The sequence below is a fragment of the Papaver somniferum genome, chromosome 10, assembly GCF_003573695.1.
Source record: "Papaver somniferum cultivar HN1 chromosome 10, ASM357369v1, whole genome shotgun sequence".
NCBI classification, from domain to species: domain Eukaryota; kingdom Viridiplantae; phylum Streptophyta; class Magnoliopsida; order Ranunculales; family Papaveraceae; genus Papaver; species Papaver somniferum.
In genome coordinates, this window is record NC_039367.1 from 48,396,908 (window position 1) to 48,417,536 (window position 20,629).

Genomic DNA, 20,629 nt, shown 5'->3' on the forward strand with positions numbered 1-20,629 from the left:
GCGTTCTGTATCGTGATTTTTTAATTGTGTAGACTTATAATAAATTCATATAATAATAAGACAAAGAAAAGGGCTTATCATTTGAGAATGACTCTCTCTCCCCTTACATTAAAGGTATTCTCTCTCACAACTTCTGCTCCTCACATGCAACTCCCTCTCATGGACTCTATTTAAACCTCCCACCATCCCCATCCTAATTTCATCAAACCAACATCTCTCTTCTCTTTTACAGCTTCATTCGAAAACCTCAAAACAAAAACCCAAAAAAAAAAAGAAAAAACTTGCAAAACAAAAAACAAATTTAGCTTACAACAATTTTCCTTATACATACGAAAAAAAGAAAAGAAACGAAAACCATACACACATACACACATACATATAGTATTTGCTTTCGAAATCAAAATCTAGCTGTCGAAAATGTTTCGTGTAGTATCAGATCATGAAGATTTCTCTTCAAAAAGGTGTGTTTGGGTTAATGGTCCAGTAATTGTTGGAGCTGGGCCATCAGGACTTGCGGTCGGGGCTTGTTTAAAGGAACAAGGAGTTCCATTCGTGGTTCTCGAAAGAGCTGATTGTATTGCATCTTTATGGCAAAAACGTACGTACGATCGTCTTAAACTTCATCTACCTAAAAAATTCTGCCAGCTTCCTAACCTTGCCTTTCCTGAAGATTACCCTGAATACCCATCTAAGAAACAATTCATTTCTTACCTCGAGAATTATGCTAAGAAATTCGACATAACCCCGCAATTTAATGAAAGTGTTCAGTCAGCCAAGTATGATGAAACTTGTGGGTTATGGAGAGTCAAGACAGTTTCTACTGATCCTTTTGGGACCGGTAACCGTGCTGAAGTTGAGTACATTTGCAGATGGCTTGTCGTTGCTACCGGGGAGAATGCCGAAAATGTAGTACCTGAAATTGAAGGTTTGTCTCATGAATTTGCCGGTGAAATTGTCCATGCCTGTGATTACAAATCTGGTGAAGATTACCGCGGTAAAAGGGTTCTTGTCGTTGGATGCGGGAACTCAGGAATGGAACTATCTCTTGATCTTTGCAACCATAATGCCTTTCCATCGATGGTCGTTCGCTCTTCTGTAAGTTCACATTTTCTTATTACCTTTTTTTTTCCACCATAATTGGTACTACTATTCTCTTCGCGGTAACACTTTATTTTTCTGGGTGACTGATATTTTTTTCTTTCTTCTCTTCTATAGGTTCATATTTTACCAAGAGAAATTCTCGGAATTTCAACATATGAATTAGCTGGGATGTTGATGGCTTGGTTACCGTTATGGGTTGTCGATATCTTAATACTGATTATGGCTTGGTTAAAATTCGGAAGCATGGAGAAATACGGATTGAAGAGGCCAGCAATGGGTCCATTGACACTCAAAGGTGCTATTGGAAAAACACCTGTTTTGGACATTGGTGCCTTAGAAAGAATCAAATCAGGTGATATTGAAGTTGTTCCAGCAATTCACAAGTTCTCTAAAAGCTCCGTTCAACTCGTTAATGGCGAAATTCTGGATATCGATGCTGTTATTCTAGCAACTGGATATCGCAGCAATGTTCCCTCTTGGTTGCAGGTGAGAATTTATTTTCTAAATCTAAATATTTATTTATTTATTTTCTTTGACATGATTATCGAGCAGGATTGGAACACCTAACCTATAGCTCTGGAATTCGACCCCTATCCAAGTGGGCTATTCCCTGTTAATTAATACAAATATTTATTGCTGGTCGTATTTTCATGTATGAAATTGTTATTATTGGCATGAATAAAATGTACTAAATTTGTTTTTGTTATTTTCGGTTAACAGGAAAGTGAATTCTTTTCCAAGAACGGGTTTCCAAAACCCTCATTCCCAAATGCATGGAAAGGACAATCAGGATTGTATGCAGTAGGGTTTACAAGGAGAGGTCTGTCTGGTGCTTCCTTTGATGCTACAAAAATTGCCCAAGATATTGGGCAAGTATGGAAAGAAGAAACTAAGCAAAAGAAAACAACCAAAGCTGCTTGTCATAGAAGATGCATTTCACAGTTTTAATTTTTTTTTCTTTTTTAGAAAAAAAAAATTGATTTATTCAATTTACACATACATCACGACTTTATGCTTTGTTTCTTCTCACAAAAATACGAAAAAGAAAAAAAGAAAGACATCATAAGGAAAGAAAGAAAAAAATATATATGTATGAAAAGAATATATATACAATATATGTAGCACAGCACACAGACCAGCCCTCTCCAAAAAGCCCTATGTTTTGGGCATTTTTGTACAGAGGAAGAAGAGGCTTTTCTTAGGGTTTTAGACATTCTTTGTATACCCATAATCTTATACAGTTCATCAAAATTCAATAAATAAAATGATTAATTTCTTGTTGACTTTAATTATTTGTCTCTCTATTTTTTTTATTTTTATTTTTATTTTTACCTTAATCTCATTGCGTAATTAATTTGTCTCTCTATCTCTCCCTTAAATTCTTTTTTTTTGTTGTTGTTTTTCATTTTTTATGTGTGGTATCTTCTGTATAGTGTTTAGTTGACTAATTTATGTATATAATTCGAAATTGAACATAGTAAATGTTGTTGTTTAGCTAGGCAAAATTCTTGTGCCACAGTTTTTGTCTGTTTAGGCAAAACTCTAAATAACCTTATTGTTTGTCTTTTGATGGCATTAGAAGCCCTTATTAAGTAAAGAATTTGGAAGTCATTGACTTTAATCACCTAGTAAAATACTATATTTATGGATGGGTGGCAAAGCAGCATTAATTCTTCAGAGTAGAAAGTAGAAGAAAGCAGATCTAATGCAGGTGAGAGACACCATTTATTTAAGTGTATTAGACAGAGGAAACATTTACAGTTAGTTACTTATGAGCAACAAAAATAAAGATAAAACATGGGTTAAGTACAGAATTGTAGATCTCATAATACAAAAAGATTTAAAGGAAATGACTGAGGTAGCCGTGGGTTACTGATGAAGATTTAGAGACAGATTGATTCAGAAATATATTTGAGAAGGTGCGTACGTTGCATGTGGCGGAACGAGAGAGCATTAGACGTCTCCAACTGGTGCTAGTGCTAGTTCTTAGTGCGAGTCTCTCGTCTCATTACCGGGAATGGATTAATTACTGACATCACATTTGTTATTTCTCTCGTTCATGTGAAGACTAGAAGATCACAGATGCATGCCGGCCGGCTGGGAGAGATGCCGATGGTGTGGTGATACTTACTGTCAATAGATGTTCGGTACCTATTTTGAGTAAACATGAAAGAATGTGGTCCATAAATATATAAAACTAAAAAAAAAAAAAGAGCATCAAATTAATCTGCCAGATAAAACCAAACATGTAAATATGTCCAACACACAAAAACTCATCAAACTTTACAGTTCAACATTGATAAGGTCATCTCTTGGAATCGGATAGCTTATATTTTTCGTTATCCATCAAAGATTTTGGGCCCACTCATTTTTACTGGTCTTGATTGATGGCTATGTAAAAGAAATGGTAGGGCACGTTAAGGATAAATTGTGTGCGACTGATGAATCAAGCTCAATCACAGAGAGAGCACTTGTTGTTCTATCTTAGTCCTAGCTAGCTTGCTATTGTTGTTTTCTACTTAGATACAAGTTGGAGCAACAATTCAGTCACTTGGAAAGAACTAGGAAGCCATCAGTTAGTTCTAAAAGACTTCAAACTAGGTTTGTGTCTTTTCACTTTTAATGAATTGATCTACAATATGGAACTATGGATCATCCTCAATCATCATGTTTTTCGAAGATTGTTATTACGATATGTAGGAAGGTGTCTATCTTACAGAGATGTTAAAAATGTAATATATGAAGTGACAGGACGATACTATGTTCTTTAACCTATGTCGAGTAGACCACTTTGTTCATGATCTAGGAAAAATATTGAGATCAGAGTTGGGAAAACCGTCAGTTTCCTATTTTAGGTTTGTTTCCATATTGCGGTGGATTTCCTAATTGGAATAGGAAATGTATAAGGAAAGAGTTTAGTTTCCAATAGGAGATTAATTAATATTTGGTAGATAAGTTTGCGTTCTCTCTATATGACTAGAATTGTAGGTTTGGAGAATCCAATCTAGAAGAGTGGTAAATTCTTGTGCGTAGGATTTTGATCTCTTTGTTGGGAGGATCGAGTGCTGCCATGAAGGTCAACATCAGTGTGAGAGAAAAACTTGTAGAGAGAAGATTTTGGTGTTCTAGTGTTTAGGGCAAAGCCCTAAACCAAGTTTCTAGCGTTTTCCATGTTTCTCCTCTGTTACTAGCAACTATGAAGAAGGTGTGGAAGAGAAGACATGAAACTGGTTTGTAGAATGGTTTAGAGTTGGTTTCTACGGTTTCCTCCATGGTGTTCTCGGGTATGTCTTGTTAACTCTTCAGGTACTGTCTTGGGTTGCGGAAAGGCATATAATAGTCTTTGATTATAATGGAAGTTTCTCTGGTGGTGTTGGTCGTGGAATGTTGCCTGTAAAGGTGAATCAGGTATATCTTGAGTTGTGATTGTAGTTTATCTTCTGTCTCTCTTCTTATTTCTCCCATGTTTGGTTCATATCACCAATTGTCCTTTATGATCCTGTGTTTCGTTGCGCTCGGAGTGCAAATTTTACCAACAATCAGTTGACGTCTTATGAGAGGGCTAATCTTAGCTTTAACCTGGATAGTTTTTTGGTCCATCAAGGTAAAAAAAATCAAAATGAAATTTTTATAGGCATAGATACAACCTTTAGCCCAGTCAGGGCTGGTCCTTATAGGTAAGCAAGACAAGCCCCATTTTGGGGCAACAAGGGGTGTAAGGTAAGAATGTATATCTTTCACATTTGGGAGTTTACATCACATAAATGATTATTATAAAATATAAGAATGAAAGTTTAATGGTATTAATTAAGACTTGAAAATTTTTTTACATCCTTATTATGTTATTTTTTGGTTTAAATAACCTTTATTTCGTAGTAGTTTTTTTTCTTATCATAATTGACTGATTTTAAGGAATTAAAGTTTTACTGCTAATCGGATCGAATCCATTTAGAAAATTACGTATACAGTTCTATTTCTTGTCAAGAAAAATGTACTGATTTAGAGTATTTTTTGTTAGTGCACATGACGTTTTGGTGAGTTTTTCTAATTTAGGTTTTTGTTTACAATTAGTTAAAATTTTGTGTGTCCGTAGTATGACATTACCAAATAATATGTGACTAATACTCATCGTTAACAAAAAAAAAACAACAAATACTTTAGACGGTCTTCGACCGCCTAGTCAAATTTAGATACAAACCTTGTACACAAAAATTGACTCTTTGTATACCAAAATTCTGGATTCCTGCACTAAAAAAAAACCCATTTTAAATCTCTTGGTAAGAAATTCGATAAAGATAGTGAACCCACACTTTAAATAATATGAATGTAATCAAGATTGAGTGTAAAACTTTTTTATGGGGGCAAAAGAAATTTATTCGCTTCGAGGCAAAAATCTCTCAGGAACGGCCCTAGCCTAGGTCAAAAAGAATTTCAATGGATTCTTTTCATAATTCAATAATTCATAACGTTTTCTCTTGTACGAGGGTTACATGTAACAAATAATTGTAGGAGCAATGGTTTCTTTATTATTAAAATGGTATTTTCACTTTGGGCCACAAAAAAGTGACCAGATTTGAGTTTGAGTCACCAATTGTTTTTAATTAGAGTTTGGGTCACAAGACCATGGTTGAAAGTTAAGAAAATGGTTAAAATTGTAAATGACTAAATAATATTAAGTTTTCAATTTATTTGTTATCTCTACCTTCCATTTCTGTATGACACACATGTGGCTAAAATCATCCATGAACAAAAGGCTGAGATTAACACACTATTTTTTGTTTCAGTTTGACAGGATTTTGAGAGATGGGTTGTGTCTGAAACCCAATTTTGGAGTGAAGGGAAGAAGACCACGTTGTTCCATGAAGAAACAACCAGTGTAAGGATTTAATGCAGCTGTTAAATTTGAAGATGAACAGAGCATATTTGGGTCTATTATTACTTAATAGAAATAAAAAAAGAAACGCTAGATGGGTTTTAGTTGAGAAAGGTAAAAAGGCGGGGGTCTAACAACATCACCCAATATTTCTCTTAGCAATCTGTATGGACTAACTCCGAAACACTTTCTAGAGAATCAACTAGACAGTCAGACTCAATCTAGGTAAAAGTATCTCAAGGAGTTAATATCTCTCTCTTGTTTTGATTCACTCAAGCTAATAGAAATCAGCGAGTCTATAATCAAACATAAGGAATAACTTGGACGGTACCAAAGACCAATGTCCAAGGATCAATCAATATCAATCAACAACCAAAGGTCGGATTTCCAATTGATTGATTCAAACGCACAACCTGTATTATTTCAATTATATAAACAAATATAATGCGGAAATAGAAATAACACAAACACCAGAATTTTGTTAACGAGGAAACCGCAAATGCAGAAAAACCCCGGGACCTAGTACAGATTGAATACACACTGTATTAAGACGCTACAGACACTAGCTTACTCCAACTTCGGACTGGACTATAGTTGAACCCCAATCAGTCTCCCACTGATCCAAGGTACAGTTGTACTCCCTACGCCTCTGATCCCAGCAGGTGATGAGTGCCAAATATTGTATATATTTATCCCTTTTTGTTGGCATTTAACTCATCTTTTATGCATTAATTCTACATTTTATCCCATATTCTGTATTTTCATTGTTTTCAAGAATAAATATTTTTCTTACTTAATTTTGCATTTTTAGGTAATAAATAAAGATTGGATGAGTTGCGGAGCAAAAAGAGCAGAAAAGTGGTGAAAAGCCGGGAGAAATTACGCAAGGAAGCCGCAAAGAATGGAGCGCACGTCCAAAAAGCTGGAAATGGGCTCAAGAAGAAGAAAGTTGCTCTTAAAGAAGAAGTGGGCTCAAGGTTTTCCAAGCCCAAACTCATTTCCCAAACCCATATTCTATACCCAAAAGCCTAAAACCCAAATCCATACCCGCTTGCGTCTTCAGCCGTCAGATCAGTTCTCAGGAGCATCCGACGGTCGCTCCCTTGCTGTGCATCGAAGTTTGATATCTTCGCCTTACACTACAGTACCTAACTCCATCAAGTACCGTTCGTTTCGTCGTATCTCTTCATCCGACGGTCGCTCATCGCCTGCCTCCGCATCGCCGTCAGATCCACCTACCATCTTCCCATCCATCGGTCCAGCTTCGCGAAACATCAAAATCCTCTACACCTGCTCAACACCCTAGTACCCGAACCCTACACCCATTAGCCAAACACACCCTTCTCCCAAATCCATCGAAACCATCTTTCCCCCCCCTCTCTGCAACAGTACCACCATGTCCGTCTCCATCACCACTACCTTCCCCCAAATCACTCCACTATCTTCTCCCCAAATCACTCTATCACCACCACACCTAAACCCATCATCACTATCACGTTTTACCTCTTTTTCATCAACTAATCTCCTCAATTTCTCATCTCTCATCACTGAAACCCTAGGTGAGAAATTGGGGATATAAGTTGATGTTAGAGCAGCAATTGGAGCAGGAGATGAACGAGAAGAAGTAATTGGAGAGTGGGTCGACGAGATGGAGCGAGTATCTCATCAACATTAGGTAAATCAATTTCACCTGATTTTCTGATTTTGGGGAAAATGGGCTGTGAACCCTAATTCTGATAGGGGGGGTATAAATTGGTGTTATGTGGAGTGTGTGAAAGATACTGTGTATCTCTCTGGACTAGCCAGTAGAGAATTAGAACAATTTTAATTTTGCAATTCCAATTTCTGATTTTTGCATAACTGTTGACAGTTGAAAGTTGCATATGTTTTTAGTTATCTCAAATGTTGCTAGTTGTATCTGAATTATCGCATATGATGAATGTTATTGCTTTATCCATGTTTAGCATGAGCTAAATAGCATCAGGCCAAGGCTCAGCTGAAGCCTTGTGCACTGTCAAGTGACTAGAAGCTAGGATAGTTACTTCCATGCTCTGTTTTGCTTGAGAAAATGGGAGATACCAATGCACATAGTGCCTGTGATTGGCTGTGCTGTCAAAAGACAGCCAATGCTAGGGGCAGACTATGAGCAATTTAGTATTCTTCTATTTCTAGATGTATGCATAGGATCAAACTCAACCTAGAAACATGTCATTTGGTTAGGACACAAGGTGGATCCTAAGCCTTGGCTTACCCACCAATTCCTTCTCAGTCACTTACATTTCAGTTGTGTGCTTTCAATTCAGTTTATTTTCTTGCCTTTTTTTTCTTGCACTTGAAGCCTTTTGTGCACTGAAGTCAGTGCACAATCCTCACCTTGCCCTTGGCTTCCAAGCCTTGGTTCTTTGCTGCTTTACCTTGCTGTTTTCTTAGCTGTTTCTTTGCTGCTTTACCTTGCACCCTTGGTTCATGCTATTTACCTTGCTTTGCTCACTGCCATAGTGCATTGTCACCATTGTTAGCTTAGGTTCTCTTGTATGCTCCCACTCCCTGTGGACTGACCCCCTGCTTACCTTTTATATCATACTTGGCCTTGTATACTTGCAAGCTTTTGTGTGTCTTGCTTGTCACACCAAGTTTTTGGCGCCGCTGCCGGGGAGCTGGCTGCCATATTTTTGAAGTTTTCATAGCTGTTGTGGCCTTGTTGTGCTTGCATAGTTGTGTGTGTTCATTGCTATCTTGTTCACTTGCTAACTGCTGCTGGAGCTGTGCATTATTTGTTGTTGCTGCCAAGCCTGCTGCAAAGCCTGCTGCAAGCACAATACAGATGCTTCCTATTTTTAGAGGTGTTGAGAATGAAAACCCGTACCACCACGTGAGAGAATTCGAGGAAATTTGTGGAACTCTGCGTTTCACTCAAATGACCGACGAAACCCTGAAGTTAAGGCTTTTTCCTTTCTCCCTGAAAGATAAGGCAAAGGCCTGGCTCTATGCTTTACAGCCTCAATCCATCATGACATGGGATGACCTCATAAAGGAGTTTTTCAAAAAGTTTTTCCCGAACCACAAGACTGCGACAATTCGTCAAAGTCTGAATAGCTTTGTGCAATTAGAAGGTGAGACCTTAGCTAGATACCTGGAGAGATTCAATGAATTATTGCTCCAATGTCCCCATCATGGTTTTGAAAAATGGAGACTTGTGCAAATTTTGTATGAAGGTCTAGATGTGTCCACCCGAACAACGGTTGAGTCGATGTGTAATGGTCTATTCGTAGATAAAACTGCTGACGCGTCTTGGGACTTCTTGATTGAAGTAGCTGAAAAGACGCAACAGTGGGAATCCATCCGTGAAACCAGAAAGACTACATCCGAAGCAAAGGCTTTTAGGATTGAAGCGGATTTTGAGGGAAGAGCAAACATGGCATCAATAGTTAGGAGATTAGAAGAGTTAGAACTACATAAAAATTCAAAACCTTCCACCACTACTCTCCGAGAACATGTCGCTTCGTCTGTTTGTGCTTCTTGTAACGACCCCAACCATCAATTCCAAAATTGTCCAGATTTGCTTGCAGTCCAGGAGTCTAGGCTTGAACAGGCACATGCCATGTTTCAAAAACCAGAGCATAACCCTTATTCACAGTCCTACAATCCAGGATGGAGAAACCACCCTAACTTTTCATGGTCAAAAGGACCCACTCAAGGAGGACCATCTCAACCCAATCAGAGCTATCAAAACAATCAGGGATATCAGAACAATCAAGGTTATCAACACCCGAGAAACCCTCAACAACAATCAAACTCTCAACAACAATCATATCCTCAACACAATACCGACAAGAGATTATCCACCCTAGAGGAAATGTTCCAGAGTTTGATGCAAAGTCAGAAAAATCTAGATCAAAAGATGGATCAAATATGTGAGAGAGAAAAGGGTAAACTTCCGAGCCAACCCCAACAAAATCCAAAGAGGATATTTCAAACAGGCACAACATCCTGCACTGAAACCTCACCTGATCAAATCCATGCCATTACCACCCTCCGAAGTGGTAAAGTCATCGAGAACAACGTGGGCGAACCTAATGAATCTGATACAAATTCCACACTGTCTCCACAACCCCAGAAAACCAAAGAATCTGAGCAAGTTGGAAAATCTGACAATTCTACTGCTGTGAATGTCCCTTTGCCAACTCATCTTCCTGTTGCCCCATTTCCTCAAAGATTGATCTATCAACAGAAAAATACCCATTACAATGAGATGTTAGATCTGTTCAAGAGAGTCAACATCAACATTCCTTTTCTTGAAGCAATCAAGCAAATCCCTGCTTATGCCAAATTCCTCAAAGACTTGTGTACTCAAAAGCGCAAGCTCAATGTGCAAAAACGTGCTTTCTTAGCTGAGCAGGTGAGTTCCATCATTCTGAACAAAACTCCACCCAAGTTTAGGGATCCAGGATGTCCAACAATTTCTTGCACTATAGGAGAACACACGGTCAATAAAGCGTTATTAGACCTAGGTGCAAGTGTTAACCTACTGCCATATTCTGTTTATGAGCAGTTAGGTCTTGGGGAGTTGAAACCAACATCTATCACTCTACAATTGGCAGACCGATCTGTCAAGATTCCTCGTGGAGTGGTCGAAGACGTTTTGATCAAGGTTGACAAATTCTATTTTCCCGTAGACTTCATTGTCTTAGACACTCAACCTGTACAAAACCCAGACTGTCACATTCCTGTCATCTTAGGACGTCCTTTATTGGCTACGTCCAACGCGATCATTAATTGTCGTAATGGAGTGTTGAAACTGTCTTTTGGTAACATGACGGTAGAATTGAATGTGTTCGATATTAGTCAACAACCTGTGAATCTTGATGATGATGATGTGCATGAAGTTAATATGATTGAAGGATTAATGCAAGATTCATTGACTAACATTCTATCCGTCGACCCCTTTCAAGCATGTATGGAGAACTTTAACCCAGATTCCTATGATGATGCATACTGTAGTGACGTCCTATCTCTGCTCGAATCTGTACCTCAAATGGACATCACTGAAAGGAAATATGAAGTGGAACCACCCTTACTCTCTGATTCCAAGCTCATTCCATCCATTGTTGAGCCACCCAAGCTTGAATTGAAAACATTGCCTAGTACGTTGAAGTACGCATTCCTAGGTTCTTCTGATACTTTACCCGTCATTATTTCATCATGTTTAGACACGGAACAGGAAAGTAAGCTTTTAGAAGTACTTAAGGAACAGAAAGAGGCCTTAGGATGGACCATATCAGATCTCAAAGGAATTAGTCCCACCATTTGCATGCACCACTGGTGTAAAAGGAAAAGAACTACCTAAACTAGCCTGCAAGTATACAGAGTTGTTGTAGATAGGTGGAGTAAGAAAGGGTTTGTCCACAGGGACTTGGAGGATTTGCTGAAGTTCTCTTTGGGGAGTTTCTAAGGTTATCTGAGTTCAAGGGAGGGTACTAAGGCTTTTGATTCCACTACTTGACCCTAGGCTAAGGAAATTGTGATGCAATGTATGTCTTGTTCTTTCATGAAAGATTACAATGAAGAATAGAGTAACTAACCTAGCTAAATGACCCCTAGCATCAGCTGTCTTTCAACAGCACAACTGATCACAAGTATTTAGCTCAACTAGCTAACTGAGCTTAAGGCAATCTCTCTAATGGATTAAATTCTTACAACTGACCTAGCTGCACTCCTAGCATCAGCTGTCTTCTAACAGCACAGCTGATCACAAGTGAAGTAACTCAAGTGGCATTTCATTAATCCTAAGGCAGTTAAATCATTCCAAGACAATACATATACATTTACTATCCTAGCATATGATCAAGAGCTTCCTCTAAGCCCTAGCAAAAGAATTAGAACATGGACATGGTTATAATCATGATATTAACACATATACACATGCTCCACATTATAACAGTATACTTCACAATCAATTTTTATGCATCACAAATATTCCACATGAACTGAAAATGTAACTGATATATGAAGTAAAATGAAAACTAAAACATGTGTTCACTGGCTAGCCCAGAGATGTCCACAGTTACAACCCAACAATACATATTTATACCCACAGACCCAAATTCCCAAAACTACAAAATTAGGGTTCTTCCCCAAAAATCAGTTGAATTAGGGTTACCTAATTTTTTTGAAATTGATCCTTGAAATCGTCGACCCATGCCTTGTAATTGCTCCCTGACCTCTTCTCATGCGCCAATTGCAACTCTAGGTTACCTAATTCATCAGTTTTTCACGCCTAGGGTTTCAGACAAAGAAGCGTGAAAAAGTGAGAAAATAGGGAACTAGAGGGCTAGGGGGAGATGGGTTTTGGTTGTTGGGCGATAGGGTGATGATGGTGGCGGAACTAGGGTGGCTGTGGCAGGGAGAAGGTGGTGGCGACAGTTGCAGGGAGAGGTGGTTTTGCAGCAGGGTAAGGTGGAGAAGAAAGAGGTCGACTGAGTTTGGGGTAGGGGGCGTTTGGTAGAGGTGTAGGGTGTTTGGTACTGTAGTGTTGAGCGGTTTCAGCGAGGGATGACGTTTCGCGATCTGGTCTGTGGGATGTGACGATGGTAGGTGGATCCAACGGTGAGATGGGAGGCTGTGGGTAGCGACCGTCGGATGGAGGAATGCAACGAAAAGGACGTCCCAAGATGGAGATGGGCGTTGCGATGTAAAGCGGGAGCTTCGGAGTTTGATGTGCGATGATGGAGCGACCGTAGGATGCTGAAATGCTTCGATCTGACGGCTGAAATCCGATACGGGCTTGGATAGTGGAAATGGGTTTGAGAAAGGGCTTTGAGCCTTGGGTATGCCAAGCCCATATCTTTTTTAAGGATAATTCTTCTTCTTCAAGCCCATTCCTAGCCTCTTGGTCTTATGCACAACGTTCTTCGCGGCTTCCTTGCGTAACTCCTCCCGGCTTTTCACTACTTTTCTGCTCTTTTCGCTCCGCGACTCATCCGAACTTTATTTATTACCTAAAAATGCAAAATTAATTAATAAAAATATTTATTCTTGAAAACAATGAAAATACAGAATATGGGATAAAATGTAGAATTAACGCATAAAAGATGAGTTAAAATGCCAACAAAAAGGGATAAATATATACAATATTTGGCACTCATCAATTATGAGCTGAAATCTAGCACAATACAGATGCTTCCTATTTTTAGAGGTGTTGAGAATGAAAACCCGTACCACCACGTGAGAGAATTCGAGGAAATTTGTGGAACTCTGCGTTTCACTCAAATGACCGACGAAACCCTGAAGTTAAGGCTTTTTCCTTTCTCCCTGAAAGATAAGGCAAAGGCCTGGCTCTATGCTTTACAGCCTCAATCCATCATGACATGGGATGACCTCATAAAGGAGTTTTTCAAAAAGTTTTTCCCGAACCACAAGACTGCGACAATTCGTCAAAGTCTGAATAGCTTTGTGCAATTAGAGGGTGAAACCTTAGCTAGATACCTGGAGAGATTCAATGAATTATTGCTCCAATGTCCCCATCATGGTTTTGAAAAATGGAGACTTGTACAAATTTTGTATGAAGGTCTAGATGTGTCCACCCGAACAACGGTTGAGTCGATGTGTAATGGTCTATTCGTAGATAAAACTGCTGACGCGTCTTGGGACTTCTTAATTGAAGTAGCTGAAAAGACGCAACAGTGGGAATCCATCCGTGAAACCAGAAAGACTACATCCGAAGCAAAGGCTTTTAGGATTGAAGCGGATTTTGAGGGTAGAGCAAACATGGCATCAATAGTTAGGAGATTAGAAGAGTTAGAACTACATAAAAATTCAAAACCTTCCACCACTACTCTCCGAGAACATGTCGCTTCGTCTGTTTGTGCTGCTTGTAACGACCCCAACCATCAATTCCAAAATTGTCCCGATTTGCTTGCAGTCCAGGAATCTAGGCTTGAACAGGCACATGCCATGTTTCAAAAACCAGAGCATAACCCTTATTCACAGACCTACAATCCAGGATGGAGAAACCACCCTAACTTTTCATGGTCAAAAGGACCCACTCAAGGAGGACCATCTCAACCCAATCAGAGCTATCAGAACAATCAGGGATATCAGAACAGTCAAGGTTATCAACACCCGAGAAACCCTCAACAACAATCGAACTCTCAACAATCATATCCTCAGCACAATACAGACAAGAGATTATCCACCTTAGAGGAAATGTTTCAGAGTTTGATGCAAAGTCAGAAAAATCTAGATCAAAAGATAGATCAAATATGTGAGAGAGAAAAGGGTAAACTTCCGAGCCAACCCCAACAAAATCCAAAGAGGATATTTCAAACAGGCACAACATCCTGCACTGAAACCTCACCTGATCAAATCCATGCCATTACCACCCTCCGAAGTGGTAAAGTCATCGAGAACAACGTGGGCGAACCTAATGAATCTGATACAAATTCCACACTGTCTCCACAACCCCAGAAAACCAAAGAATCTGAGCAAGTTGGAAAATCTGACAATTCTACTGCTGTGAATGTCCCTTTGCCAACTCATCTTCCTGTTGCCCCATTTCCTCAAAGATTGATCTATCAACAGAAAAGTACCCATTACAATGAGATGTTAGATCTGTTCAAGAGAGTCAACATCAACATTCCTTTTCTTGAAGCAATCAAGCAAATCCCTGCTTATGCCAAATTCCTCAAAGACTTGTGCACTCAAAAGCGCAAGCTCAATGTGCAAAAACGTGCTTTCTTAGCTGAGCAGGTAAGTTCCATCATTCTGAACAAAACTCCACCCAAGTTTAGGGATCCAGGATGTCCAACAATTTCTTGCACTATAGGAGAACACACGGTCAATAAAGAGTCATTAGACCTAGGTGCAAGTGTTAACCTACTGCCATATTCTGTTTATGAGCAGTTAGGTCTTGGGGAGTTGAAACCAACATCTATCACTCTACAACTGGCAGACCGATCTGTCAAGATTCCTCGTGGAGTGGTCGAAGATGTTTTGATCAAGGTTGAAAAATTCTATTTTCCCGTAGACTTCATTGTCTTAGACACTCAACCTGTACAAAACCCAGACTGTCACATTCCTGTCATCTTAGGACGTCCTTTCTTGGCTACGTCCAACGCGATCATTAATTGTCGGAATGGAGTGTTAAAACTGTCTTTTGGTAACATGACGGTAGAATTGAATGTGTTCGATATTAGTCAACAACCTGTGAATCTTGATGATGATGATGTGCATGAAGTTAATATGATTGAAGGAATAATGCAAGATTCGTTGACTAACATTCTATCCGTCGACCCCTTTCAAGCATGTATGGAGAACTTTAACCCTGATTCCTATGATGATGCATACTGTAGTGACGTCCTATCTCTGCTCGAATCTGTACCTCAAATGGACGTCACTGAAAGGAAATATGAAATGGAACCACCCCTACTCTCTGATTCCAAGCTTATTCCATCCATTGTTGAGCCACCCAAGCTTGAATTGAAAACGTTGCCTAGTACGTTGAAGTACGCATTCCTAGGTTCTTCTGATACTTTACCTGTCATTATTTCATCATGTTTAGACACGGAACAGGAAAGTAAGCTTTTAGAAGTACTTAAGGAACACAAAGAGGCCTTAGGATGGACCATCTCAGATCTCAAAGGAATTAGTCCCACCATTTGCATGCACCACATTAACCTTGAAGAGAATGCCAAACCATCGAGGGAAATGCAAAGGAGACTTAATCCTAACATGAGAGATGTAGTCAAAGGAGAGATCCTGAAACTACTTGATGCGGGTATCATATACCCAATTCCCGATAGCAAATGGGTTAGTCCCATTCAAGTTGTGCCTAAGAAGTCAGGCATTACTGTAGTTCAGAACGACAAGAATGAATTAGTTCCTACTCGTACAACCACAGGATGGAGAGTATGCATCGACTACAGGAAGTTGAACACAGTAACAAGGAAGGATCACTTCCCGCTCCCTTTCATTGACCAAATGCTAGAACGTGTGTCTGGACACAGTCACTACTGTTTTCTAGATGGCTTTTCCGGTTATAACCAAATTCACATTGCTCCAGAAGATCAGGAAAAAACTACATTCACGTGTCCATTTGGGACGTTTGCTAATAGACGTATGCCCTTCGGGTTGTGTAATGCACCTGCTACTTTTCAGCGTTGCATGATGAGCATTTTTTCTGACATGATAGATAGTTTTCTCGAGATCTTTATGGATGATTTCTCTGTTTTTGGTTCCTCGTTTGACGAATGTTTGAAGCATCTTGCCCTCGTGATATCCAGATGTAAAGAAAAGAACCTTGTTCTAAATTGGGAAAAATGCCACTTTATGGTGAATTCAGGAATAGTTCTAGGACACATCATCTCAGAAAAAGGAATTGAAGTGGATAAAGCTAAAGTTGACCTCATTCAACATCTACCACAACCTTGCTCTGTGAAGGAGATCAGATCATTTTTAGGTCATGCTGGTTTTTACCGGCGATTCATCAAAGATTTCAGCAAAATCTCCAGACCTCTGTGCAGTCTTCTCTCAAAAGATGTTGCCTTCAATTTCGATGCTGCTTGTGTGAAGGCATGGGAGGAATTAAAAACCCTTCTCACCACCGCTCCTATAGTCCGACCACCCGATTGGGAACTACCGTTTGAACTCATGTGTGATGCCTCTGATTATGCTGTTGGTGCTGTTTTAGGACAGCGAGTTGATAGACTACCATATGTGATATACTATGCTAGCAAAACCCTTAATGATGCCCAACTCAATTATTCAACTACCGAGAAGGAATTGCTTGCCGTCGTTTTCGCATTAGACAAGTTTAGATCTTATCTGATAGGGTCTAAGATCATCATATACACAGACCATGCGGCTTTGAAGTATCTTCTTTCCAAGAAGGATGCTAAAGCTCGCCTTATTCGATGGATACTCTTATTACAGGAATTCGATCTCGAAATCCGTGATAATGAAGGATGTGAGAATGTGGTTGCTGATCATTTGTCTAGATTAACTTTAGAGTCTATTGATGAATCTGAGCTGATTAGAGAATCATTCCCAGATGAACAGCTGATGTCTATCTCAGACCTTCCTTGGTTTGCTGATATTGTTAACTACCTCGCTACAGGTAGGATGCCCTCACGTTGGTCGAGACAAGACCGCTCTAAATTCCTGGCTGAAGTCAAACATTTCCTTTGGGATGACCCATATTTGTTTAAGTACTGTCCAGACCAAATCATTAGGAGATGCGTCCCCAACACTGAACAGAAAGATGTGATATCTTTCTGTCATGACAAAGCATGTGGAGGCCATTTCAGTGCCAAGAAAACCGCTGCAAAGATCTTGCAGTGTGGATTCTATTGGCCATCATTGTTCAAGGATTGCCATGATTATTGTGTTGCTTGTGAACGCTGTCAAAAGCTAGGAAGCATTTCGAGGAGAAACATGATGCCATTGAACCCCATTTTGATTGTGGAGATTTTTGATGTTTGGGGGATAGACTTCATGGGTCCATTTCCCATGTCTGACAGCAAGTTGTACATCTTAGTCGCAGTTGATTACGTTTCTAAGTGGGTATAAGCCATAGCAACCAGAATAAATGACCACAAGGTGGTCCTTTCATTTCTAAAGGAAAACATATTTGCACGTTTTGGTACCCCTAGAGCTATCATCAGTGACGGCGGTTCACATTTTCGTAACAAGTACTTTGAGTCTTTAGTACGCAAGTATGGCATAACTCACAAGGTTGCTACTCCGTACCACCCTCAGTCCAGTGGACAAGTAGAAGTTTCTAATAGGGAAATTAAGCACATTCTGGAGAAGACGGTCAACCCGTCCAGGAAAGATTGGTCATTAAGATTGAATGATGCTTTGTGGGCCTATAAAACAGCTTATAAGACACCAATTGGCATGTCCCCCTATCGTCTAGTGTATGGAAAGTCGTGCCATCTACCTGTGGAATTAGAACATCGTGCCTACTGGGCAATCAAAGAGCTGAACTTTTCTCTGGACGAAGCTGGAATTCAACGGAAACTTCAACTCAACGAGTTGGAAGAATTGAGAAATGAGGCTTATGACAGTGCCAAGCTGTACAAGCAAAAGATGAAGATATTTCATGATAAGCGTATTCTGCGCAAATCCTTCACTCCTGGTCAGAAAGTCTTGCTGTATGACTCCCGATTACATCTTTTTCCAGGAAAACTGCGTTCTAGATGGAAGGGTCCGTACCTAGTACGCACAGTTTTTCCTCATGGAGCTGTAGAGCTGGAGGATGTCTCCAACAAGAACGTTTTCAAAGTCAACGGGCAGAGATTAAAGCCATTCCTTGAGCCATTTCCACCCGACATTGAAACAACCAACCTGGAGGACCCAGTCTATGTGGACTAAACTGGTCCACTCTTTCCCTAAATAACCAAAAAGTTTTCCAAATCTTTCCCTAAAAACCAAATTTTTTTCGTTTTCCCATCAAAACCAAATGTTTCCCAACAAAACCAAATTTTTTTCCAAAAAGTCCAATCCCATTAAAAACCAAATTTTCTTGTAGATAATGTGTTAGTTAAATTTCCTTTTGTATATATTTTGTGCTCATCCATTGTGACTCCTAATATGATGGATTTTTGCCTTGAATAACGGAGTTTTAATCGAGCTGCCGCCGTACAATCGGGTATTCTCTCTCCTTTTACTCTACTCAGCATGTTCCTCTTCATATATTGTTTTATAATTCTTTCCATATTTTGAAACATTGAGGACAATGTTTAGTTTAGGTTTGGGGGTATAGAGTAGATACCATGATAATATGCTATAATTGAAATCGAACTCCTTCTTCTTTTGAAAAAAATTGAAAAATCAAAATTCAAAAAAAATTAAAGAAAAAAAAAATCATAAAAATGGAGCTCATTTACCTTGAAATGTTGACTCTTGTGCAAATATGTATTTTTATTAGGAGTCTTAGTCTAGATATTTAGGCACCCTGATTCTAGCACAATTCACATAGTGATAAGAAATTTGCACGCGCACGATCTACCAATACATGTATGGCCTCGATCTTCAAGGTGTTTGATAGGAAGTTACGATTGACAATCACTTTAGAATACTGAACGAAACTTGACTAGCTTGTTCTTTGGTTGGTTGGGATAGAAGGTGGAGGTTACATTAAGAAAGACAACCATCGAATTTAACTGGGTGCATCAAAAAGGGCTACCTCTTGCAAAGTGTCATGTAATTTTTTGTTTCTTTTGTATATGTATCAAAAGTGTTTCCTTCTTAAAAAAAAAAAAAAAAAAACGATGTATATATTCAGAAAAAAAAATATCAGAAAAATACAAAAGAAAAAATCAAGTATTTATCAATTCCATCATCTCTTGTTCCAAAAATAAAAAGAGAGTAGTCAATGTAAATAAGAGTCATGTAAATAGTCATTTTGTTGTTTCATTGTAATAAGCAAGGAGGGTGTATGCCATTGATGTACAACGCGAGTAATTGTGAAATACCTCCAACTCATTCACAATTCTCGTAAAGTCCGGACAGCTAGCTAGATTTCGACCTTGGTTCGTAGCCTGAGAAACTATCTCTTGGTGATTAGTAGTCATAACTTCAGATCTTTCTTTACACATGTGTAGATACACTTTACACTCTTATCACATGTCTTTTTTTTGTTATCAGTGCTAGGATTGTGCCTTAGATAGCTAGATTGACATCTCCATTTTGCTGTGAGCTTAAACTGTTTTGCACATGTCACATTTGATGGAATCTGAGCTTATATTTTGACCTAAAACTTTGTAGGTACGTTCTAAGCAAACCTTCACGAGACTTCAACTCGTCCACTAGGGACACTTAGTGGTTTAAAAGGCTTAGTGCATATGCTAAATGCATTCGAGAGACCAGCGACAGTGGTATAGTTAGGATTTCCTTAGTTTTGTTTTACTTGAGGACAAGTAAAATTCAGGTTTGGGGGTATTTGATGAGTGCCAAATATTGTATATATTTATCCCTTTTTGTTGGCATTTAACTCATCTTTTATGCATTAATTCTACATTTTATCCCATATTCTGTATTTTCATTGTTTTCAAGAATAAATATTTTTCTTACTTAATTTTGCATTTTTAGGTAATAAATAAAGATTGGATGAGTTGCGGAGCAAAAAGAGCAGAAAAGTGGTGAAAAGCCGGGAGAAATTACGCAAGGAAGCCGCAAAGAATGGAGCGCACGTCCAAAAAGCTGGAAATGGGCTCAAGAAGAAGAAAGTTGCTCTTAAAGAAGAAGTGGGCTCAAGGTTTTCCAAGCCCAAACTCATTTCCCAAACCCATATTCTATACCCAAAAGCCTAAAACCCAAATCCATACCCGCTTGCGTCTTCAGCCGTCAGATCAGTTCTCAGGAGCATCCGACGGTCGCTCCCTTGCTGTGCATCGAAGTTTGATATCTCCGCCTTACACTACAGTACCTAACTCCATCAAGTACCGTTCTTTTCGTCGTATCTCTTCATCCGACGGTCGCTCATCGCCTGCCTCCGCATCGCCGTCAGATCCACCTACCATCTTCCCATCCATCGGTCCAGCTTCGCGAAACATCAAAATCCTCTACACCTGCTCAACACCCTAGTACCCGAACCCTACACCCATTAGCCAAACACACCCTTCTCCCAAATCCATCGAAACCATCTTTCCCCCC

At 39.2% G+C, this 20,629-nt stretch overlaps 1 protein-coding gene and 1 pseudogene across 1 annotated transcript; both read left to right on the top strand.

Annotated features, from left to right (window-relative positions):
* Positions 1 to 417: 417 nt before the first annotated feature.
* Positions 418 to 2,103, top strand: LOC113319428 (probable indole-3-pyruvate monooxygenase YUCCA5). The gene is made up of 3 exons (XM_026567683.1): positions 418 to 1,095; positions 1,216 to 1,587; positions 1,822 to 2,103. Exons 1-3 carry the CDS (start codon positions 418 to 420, stop codon positions 2,047 to 2,049), a joined length of 1,278 nt encoding a protein of 425 aa, XP_026423468.1. The 3' UTR covers positions 2,050 to 2,103.
* Positions 2,104 to 15,067: 12,964 nt separating this feature from the next.
* LOC113315608 overlaps positions 15,068 to 20,629 on the top strand; it is a 43,735-nt pseudogene continuing 38,173 nt past the window's right edge.